Source organism: Nematolebias whitei, chromosome 6, assembly GCF_014905685.2.
Source record: "Nematolebias whitei isolate Nwh7 chromosome 6, NemWhi1, whole genome shotgun sequence".
In the NCBI taxonomy this organism is placed as follows: domain Eukaryota; kingdom Metazoa; phylum Chordata; class Actinopteri; order Cyprinodontiformes; family Rivulidae; genus Nematolebias; species Nematolebias whitei.
The window spans coordinates 45,472,576-45,481,388 of record NC_056503.1 but is presented as its reverse complement, the minus strand read 5'-3'; the positions used below and the strand labels follow the sequence as shown (position 1 = coordinate 45,481,388).

The 8,813-nt window shown below is 40.2% G+C and overlaps 1 protein-coding gene across 1 annotated transcript in view; it reads left to right on the top strand.

Annotated features, from left to right (window-relative positions):
- Positions 1-8,813, top strand: part of plekhg2 (pleckstrin homology domain containing, family G (with RhoGef domain) member 2) — a gene marked incomplete at its 3' end in the record, with an annotated part of 31,992 nt that overhangs the window by 1,846 nt on the left and 21,333 nt on the right. Inside the window, exon 2 of the mRNA XM_037677902.1 lies at positions 8,198-8,298. Within this exon, the coding sequence (XP_037533830.1) occupies positions 8,198-8,298 (101 nt within the window). The remainder of the gene's footprint in view (positions 1-8,197; positions 8,299-8,813) is intronic.

The window sequence follows — 8,813 nt, the reverse complement described above, 5'->3', positions numbered from 1 at the left end:
TCACAGTGGGTAAGGTGTAGCTAACGGTAAAACTGACAGCATGTGAGATTCAGCTAATTAGCTGTTAGTTTACCATTACCATTAATGGTAAACTAACACCAAGAAGATTTAGCTAACAGTGATCTGACAGTAGGTAAGGTGTAGGTAACGGTAAAACTGAATTGGGGAGGTTCATCTAATGGTAAAACTGACAGCATGTGAGCTTCAATGGTCTGATGGTTTATTTTACTTTGTGACTTTGAAAAGTTATTTCCAGGAATAATGTTTAGTTCAGGAAACGTTTCCCTTTTTTTTCTTCTTCTTTTTTTTAAAATAAAGTTCACTTCATTATTTTAGAATTCACAAAGTTCATCCTGTAAAATCATTAAACGAATCTCCAAATGTGTTTGTTATTTTATTAAATTCTTTCTGGAGGCTGATCAGAAGGAAGTAACTGCTCTCAGACCTGTGGGAACATGCTGAACTGTTCCCAGATCTTCAGCTTCAGAAACCCCCCGCCTCCCTCCAGGGTTTGTGGTTAACTGGTTGTCATGGTGACAGCTTCATATTTACTGCCTGTGAAGACAAACAATCACAACAAAGAGTTCAGAGATTGGAATATTTACCTGAGTGGTGGGGGTGTAGTCGGCTGATTTACAGTCCAGGTGTGAGCACCTTCAGGCCTGTTAATCCCATCTGGCTGCCTCCTCCTCCTGTTGCTCCATCAATGTTCCGATGAAGCACAGATGTAAACGCATGTTTTAATTTTTCTTTACGTACATATCAGAACGTTTTACCTTTAAAATGCTGCAGCGCAGGAAAGCACTGCATGGGTCAGCTGGCAGCACAGTTTGAGGCACAGGTGTCCCTTTGTAAAGTTTCATAGATTAAACTAAAATATTGAATCTGAAATTTCACCTATAAAAGACACATGAACTGCTGTTGAATTTGGGCCTAAATGTTCTCCACATTTCTGGACTTAGAGTCCAATTTGCTTTTAAAATCGTTCGGATCCATTTGGGTTATGTCTCTTGATTTCTTTGCGCACCATCTACACCATTAGAAGTTAAAAACAGTTTTACTCTGCTGAGCTGTGATAGGAGTTGTTTTCCTGTTGCATTATGGGAAAAAAGTACATGCTTTTTGTTACCTGAGGAAAGTATCGAACATCTGCAGAGAACTATAAAACTTTAGAACTCAACTTCTCTATAAAAACAGATTTCTGGACAAAATTCACTGACTGACCTTGTTGGCCCAGGTGTTGTTCAGAGTAAAAGTGATGGTCGGGGTCCAGGTGTTGGTTAGGGTCCAGGTGTTAGAGTCTAGGTGTTGGTCAGGGTCCAAGTGTTGGTTATGGTCCAGGTGTTGGTCAGAGTCCAAGTGTTGGTTATGGTCTAGGTGTTGGTCAGAGTCCAAGTGTTGGTTAGAGTCCAGGTGTTGGCCAAGGTCAAGGTGTTGGTCAGAATCCAGGTGTTTGGCAAAGCCCACGTATTGTTCAAGGTCCAGGTGTTAGTTCGAGCCCAGGTGTTTGTCAGAGTCCAGGCGTGAACCCCCGGTTTTTGTAGTTTTTTCGTCCAAATAACATTTTCAATGTTTTAAATATTTGTTATAATATAGATTTAATATGATGACTCCATGAACACATGAAGATTACCAATGAGGAGGAGAAAGGGGAGGGGCAGCACATCAAGTAGAACTGCAGAGTAAAAAGTAAGCCTCAGACAGTTTCTGTGTGAAAAGTAGAAAACAGATCAAGGAACTTCTTGATCTGTGAACTGCGGAAGATTCTGATGGTACCACAGGTTCTGTTTGATGGTTCTACAGGGTTTTATGGAGGAGATATGACAAGTCAAAAAGAGGCTTCACTTCCTGTTTGGAAGTTCAGATACAGTGGAGGTCAATGGGAGGTTGGGTGTGTGACCTCTGACCTCTGAGAGGAAACCATCAGTCCTCCAGCAGAGAGATCTGCTGGGTGGATGAAGACTGAAGTTTGGAGGAGAAACTGGAGAAGAAGAAGAAGAGATTTTGGGAATAAAAACAATTTGTTGTCAGAAATGTTGGAAAATCTCCAGTAACAAACTGTGCACAGCCCAGATCCATCCAGGACTCAAGAACCTCTGATCAGTTTCACAAAGAGCAGAAGCCTTTGGGTTTTCAGGTTTTTATGACTCTCTGCATATTTTCTGCTTTAGTTTCTTCCAGCTGTGGGCCACTCGATGACGTAAGGCAGAAAAGTCAACACCTCGGAGAAAAAGCTTCTGATTTCACTCTGTTTTTTCTGTAAGTGGTTGGTGTGAGGAGCTGGCGCAGCAGTCCCAAAATTCCTGAGTGGCGAAGGGGGCGGAGCTCTGACAGATGATCGGTGTATGCTTGTCCTGCGGTGCTCTGCTGCGGAGCTTTAACCCAGGTCTGGTTTTCATTCAGACTGCATGATGTCAGACCCACTGAGACACTGAACCAGCAACCATATTAGGCTTGTGTGTGTGAGTTCATAAACACAAGAGTGAGCAGCTCCTCTTCGTCACCGACGCCCCCCCCACAGACTGAGGTTCCTCTGCCAGCGGACTGCAATCGCCCCACCTGGTTCGACTCTTCATCACTCTGAAGACACGTCAATCCTCCTCTCTCGCTCATAAGAGTAAACCTAAGAAATAAAATCACTTTTTCTTCTGGACTCATGGAGCGGGTGCTGACCTGCAGCCAAGTGGAACAGGAAACAGGGAGGAGGGGGTCAGACCACGGGGTCTGCTGAAGGGGGTGAAGGCTGAGAGGAAACATGAAAACAGATGGAGAAGTAGACCTGCGGACGGATGAAAAATGTACAGTGGTGCTCGAAAGTTTGTGAAGCATTTATAATTTTCTATATTTCTGCATAAATATGACCTAAATCATCATCAGATTTTCACACAAGTCTCAAAAGTAGATAATGAGCACCCAGTTAAACAAATGAGACAAAAATATTATATCTGGTAATTTATTTATTGAGGAAAATGATCCATTATTGCAAATTTGTGAGTGGCCTTCAACGAAGACGGTCACGCTCACCCTCCCTCCCTTCCTCCTGTATTTTTGCTCTCTTGTCCTGTCAACCTCAGAGCCTCTCTTTACACAAAATCAAATATTATTATGGATTTGGTCAGCTGGTCCCTCAACGCAATTGATCATTTTTTTCCCACCAAACGACAGGGTGCTGGAGAGCCCTCATGCCCTGAACGGAACCACGCAGCTGGTATGTCATTGATTCCTGGGGTGAGTGGAAGATGATGTGCCTATCTGTGCTGTCCGTGGAGGACGTAGAAGATGTGTACGTTATTGGATTTATGATAACAGGGTTTCTGCTGTTCGGAATCAGTGGATACCTTGGATATTGACAAACTAGGAAGACGTCGACAACCGTTACGGCCATGGTAAAGCTGCCAGTCTCATGTGAAGGATTAATTTGTGCTTTGAGCGTCGCTTACCGAGCTCAACTGCAAGCTGGACACGATTTCTAAGACCCGCAGGCCACTTGCGGCTTCTGGAACTCGCCAGCATGAAGGATTTAATCTTGGAGAATGCCAAATCAAGCACGAACTGGGTGGAATGTCCACTAATCTGGCTGTTTGGATTCACCATTGAGTGAACCAGCAGAACATGAAGGCCCATGGAAAACAGAGTCTGGCGGCCCAAACAATTGTTGTTTATCTGAATTTGTCTTCCCCACTGGCCTTGGACAGGCCAACTTATCTCAAATTGCTCCTGGAGGATACGTAACTAGAAGCTCTTCTTGTGACACTGTAGGCTACTTGAGTTTCCAGGTTAGGCCTTCCATCCCTCCACCACTTCACTGGTACAAATCAAATGCCAACGATATGGACACAGCAGCAGCGTGCAAAGTCTGGAGACGACCATAAGATGGAAGAATGTAGAGGAGTAAAGGAAAAACGTAAATGTTGAGGGCAACAAACAGTTTCATATGGGGGGGGGGACAGCAAAGTCCAACAGATTAAAATGACTAAAAACACAACTTATGCAGAGGCAAATGTGTAAAAGAATAAGCCAAGAGAGAGAAATCACAGAGAGCAAAGTGAACAGCAAACAGAGGAAACAATGCCGGTGGAAAATCTAACATTCATCGCAAATGTCATAAACTGCACTGACCAGGCCGAACATTAAACAGAGAAAATTAAAATAATCGTGAGAGGAGCTGAAAAGTTTTGGGGGTTCAACGAGGGGTCTTGGGCAAACCTTAATAAAAGGCTGGAAACAGATGGAACACCAGGTGACAGTAGATGGTTATTTTACAGTGGAATACAAGAAGTTTAACGGACAGGAATTCAAAGGCTATACTGATGGACATGAAGAGAACGCAGAGACTATTTGTACACAGGAGATGTTAAAACCAACATTATATTTGTTATTATTTCATATTTAAAAAATGGATCAACAAGAAGGAAGTGGAGGAGGTTGTGTGATATTTATAAAGCAAGGAGTGCAACATCAGATAATAGGGAAAGGCAAAGAACTGGAATATTTAGTAGTCAAAATTAGTGTAAAAGAAGAGAAATATAAGATAATTAATTTTTATAGCCCTTATAAAAACAGGTGATGGAGGAGGTGATGGAATATCTGGAAGGGAGAGTAATATGGTATGGGGACTTTAATGCTAACAGCACATTATGGGGGAAAGGTGACGATAAAACTGGACAAGATATTGAAGAACTGATGGAAACTAAAAATTAGTATTAATGATGGGAGGGGAACAAGAATGAATCTAAGAACAGGAACAGAGTCCGTCATTGATTTAACAAATGTGTCAAACTCACTGTCTGGTGTCTGTGAGTGGGACGTTGATTAAAAACACAACAACATATCATTATCCCATAAACTCAGAACAGGATTAACAATAAATAAGAGTATAAAAGTAAATAAGAAGTTGAACTTTAATAAAGCAGACTGGAATAAATTTAGATATTTGAGTAAAAATATCTAGAAAAATAGATGTAATGGATGTAAATAATATAAGTGTATGTGTTTGTAAGGTAATTCTGGACGCTGCAGAAAATACAGTGAAGAAAGGAGGAAGACTGAACGACAAGAAAATAGTACAATGGTGGACAAGTGAACATAGTGAAGTAATAAAGTTAAGAAATAAAGCGTTTAAAGTACTTAACGGTACTCCAGTTTATCAGAACTTAAATGATTATAAAAGAAAGCAAGCGATGGTAAGGAGAACCATTACAAACTCAAAAAGAGAATGTTGGAGGAAATTCTGTAAAACAGTAAGGAAAGAAACAAAAATTGAAAACAATGGAATATAACTAAAATAACAAAGTGTTACAAAGAATATTGATTTCCAACATTAAAAAGAGATAACAAAACTATAATAAAAGATGAAGAGAAATCTGAAATATTAGCAAAAACATTTGTTACATTTGTAGTTTTGTGATGCAAAAAACACCTTGCAACATAATCATAGACCGATTGCTTTAATATCAAATATATGTAAAATAGTGGATAAATGATTAATAACATATTATTTAAATATTATGTATCTAAACATCAGAGTGGTTTTGGAAAAGGAATACTAATGATCCAACATTGATTTTAGAGCATGAAATCAGGAGAGCACAAATCAACAAAGAAACTGCAGTTGCTGTAGTTTTTAATATAAAATGTATGACATGATGGTGGAAAGATTACCAATTAAATTATATCAAACGATTATTACTGGAAAAATGTTTAACCGGGTTAAAAACTTTTTATCAAATAGAACTATACAAGTCAGAATTGGTCAATACTTGTAAAGAAAATACGCAGTAGAAAATGGGACACCACAAGGAAGCGTTGTAAGTCCTTTATTGTTTTCTTTAATAATATATGACATATTTACAGACATTAGAAAAGAAATGGGACGTTCACGTTTTGCAGATGATGGAGTCATATGGTAAAGAGGTCGGAACACAGAATTTACTGTAAAGAAAATACAAACTGTGATTGTTAGAATGGAGAAATGAATTCAAAAACAATTCAATGAATTCATCATGGCCTGGATGACTGAGAATCTTCACCAGCAATAGAGAAATGGGCATTTCAACTGGGATTTAAGTTCTCAGTACAAAAAAACAAAATTTATGGATAAACACCATACTTTACACACAAAAAGAAAGGAAATTAATTTAAAGTTATATAACCAATACTTTGAACAAGCACAATGTATAAAGTTTTTAGGACTATAGTTTGATGAGAAAATCATGGAAAATATAGAAAATTATAGATAAATGTAAGAAAATACTAAATATAAGATGTCTGATTGGCAGTGACTGGGGAGCAGGTAATACATGAATAAAACATAAACCCATTAAAACAACATTAACAAACACAATCATTCAAACAGCAGGACAGACGTTTTATTAGAAACACTCCAAACATTCTTCAGATTAAGACAAAGGGTGGGTTTAACAGTAGCATTTTTATTGGCACCAGCACATACTGGAATACAAGGAAATTAAATGGCAGAAAAGATGGCAACTCAAAATTAATTTCTCAGAATTAACTTCACCGACAAGTAAATCAGAGGCGAGGAGCATCATCAAACAACAACTGAAAAAAGAATGGCAGAGAAGGTGGGATGGAGGGAAAAAAAATGGAAGAAGTTTATATAGGATCAAAACTATTGACCAGAACTCTGAGGTCCACCAATCAGCTGATGAAGACACTCAGAACCAGGCTTAGAACCACAAGTGAAAGAACCTTCTCAGTGATGGACTCTGATCTCTGTCCAGTTCTGGAAGATTAGTTCTTCTCTTCTGGATCTCTGCTTTTCTTTGAACAACACCTTTCTGGATGAAGCGTTTCTCTCTTCCTCATTCCTGCTGTCGTCTTCTCCTCATCCTCATCTTCATCACCATCATTTTTCACTCATCTCTCCCTCCGAGCCCTGCGGTGTGAGAACGCTTCCTGTTGCCTTTAAAAGGTGATGAAGACTTCATTATCCCACTCACACACACATGCACACACACATGCACACACACATGCACGCAGGTAGTGTTGGACCAAACGTAGTAAAAACGAAGCGTGTCAGTGAAGTGATCCATCTCTAAATTGTGTTTTTTACTCTAAACCTTTAGGAGAAAAGTTATTCAGCAGATTCTGGATTTCTAGTTTCTTTATTACCCAGCAGACTTTTCACTGCCTTCATGAAGAGATGGGTGATAATGTAATGCCTTGGTATTTGTGTGTGTGCTTTATCAACATATGGTTGACTAAACTTAGCACAAAATTGAGGAACCGTGTTTGGTTTGCAGTTACGTTAACAACAAGTCTTATACTGTTAGGAAAACAGTTTTGTTCTGTTTTTTTACTTTAAATTGAACCACATCTGTGGGTTGAATCCATGAAAAACACCATTCGTTTATCAAACAGGAGTCTGGAGGAGCATGTGGAAGAACCATACACAGCCACCACAGCCTGGCTCCTCCTCCTCTGGCTCTGAGTGTTTTACATAAACACACACAGTTTGACTTTTAATCACGTCACCTTAAATTTATAATCAAATTTATTTAATTTGTTCACCTTTAGTTATTCGTCACTCTTATACTCATCTCTCTCTCACTGTTTGTTTTTTGCTGGGTTCTGCTGGAAGCTGGGCCTGACCCGGCTGCTCCAGTGGTTTTCTGGTCACTCTTGTGACCGGTTTGACGTTTCGCTGCAGCGTGAGGAGGAGCCAGGCTGTGGTGGCTGTGTGTGGTTCTTCCACATGCTCCTCCAGGCCACTCACAGAGCAGAACCATGATGCTGAAAGAACCTCACTGCTAACTGACTCACACTGGAGATGTATTTCTTTTTCAACTTTGGCGCCTTGTTTTTTTTTAGTATTTAATAGTTTTTTTTAGTATATTTAGTATTTTTGCTGCAGGCTTTGGTATTTCTTGCTTGTTTGGTTATTTTGGCGAGTCGAGATGATTCTTCTCGTCCTAAGCATTTCCTTGCATTGTTGACCTTGGGTTGATTTTGCACATGACAAATAAATCAAACCTAACTGGACAGCCAGGGTCCAGTTGGTTCCACGGTTTGGTCCGAGTGCAGGAACACATTAGTTTGATCCAGATTCGGTTTCTGACATGGCACTCAATCAGCAGAATCAGAGACGTTCTTCAGTCTCTAACTGACTGAGATGTTCTGTCAGAGTGAGGAGAACCTCTGAACCCTCTCAGCAGAACCCTGTTTGTCTCTGCAGGATTATCTGGGTTGCATCATCGACTGTGGAGTTCTGCCTCTGAAACCGGACCAGGTCAGCACTTTGTTCTGCAACATCGAGGACATCTACGAGTTCAACAGGTGAGTTTCCTGCTCCTGTCTGGTTCCAAACGGTTTCAGGAAGGTTCTGGTTCGTTTGGTGTCCCTCCAGAGATGATGGTTCTGATAGAACCCGCTGACTTTGGGTCTGTTGGACAGTACAATGATGACTCAGACTGAGTTAGAGTCTTTTTGGATTTTTGTGTTTCTGAAGAAGCTGGGGGACTTTTTACAGGAGCTGGTTTTGATCCTGTATGAAGAACAACACAAATAAATAAACAATCCTGTAAAGAAACAACAACACATTCAAAATGGCCTCCGAGGCCCGATCAAAGAACACAGAGCTGTAACGTGACGGAGCTCTGGGGTGAGCTCCAGCACCTACTGTCAACGGGGACATAAAGACTTTAAAAGTCCTCGTTTGCTCTATCTTACCAATATTGATCCTGATCAGCTAAATGCTAACAGCATTGATCCTGATCAGCTAAAGGCTAACAGCATTGATCCTGATCAGCTAAAGGCTAACAGCATTGATCCTGGTCAGCTAAATGCTAACA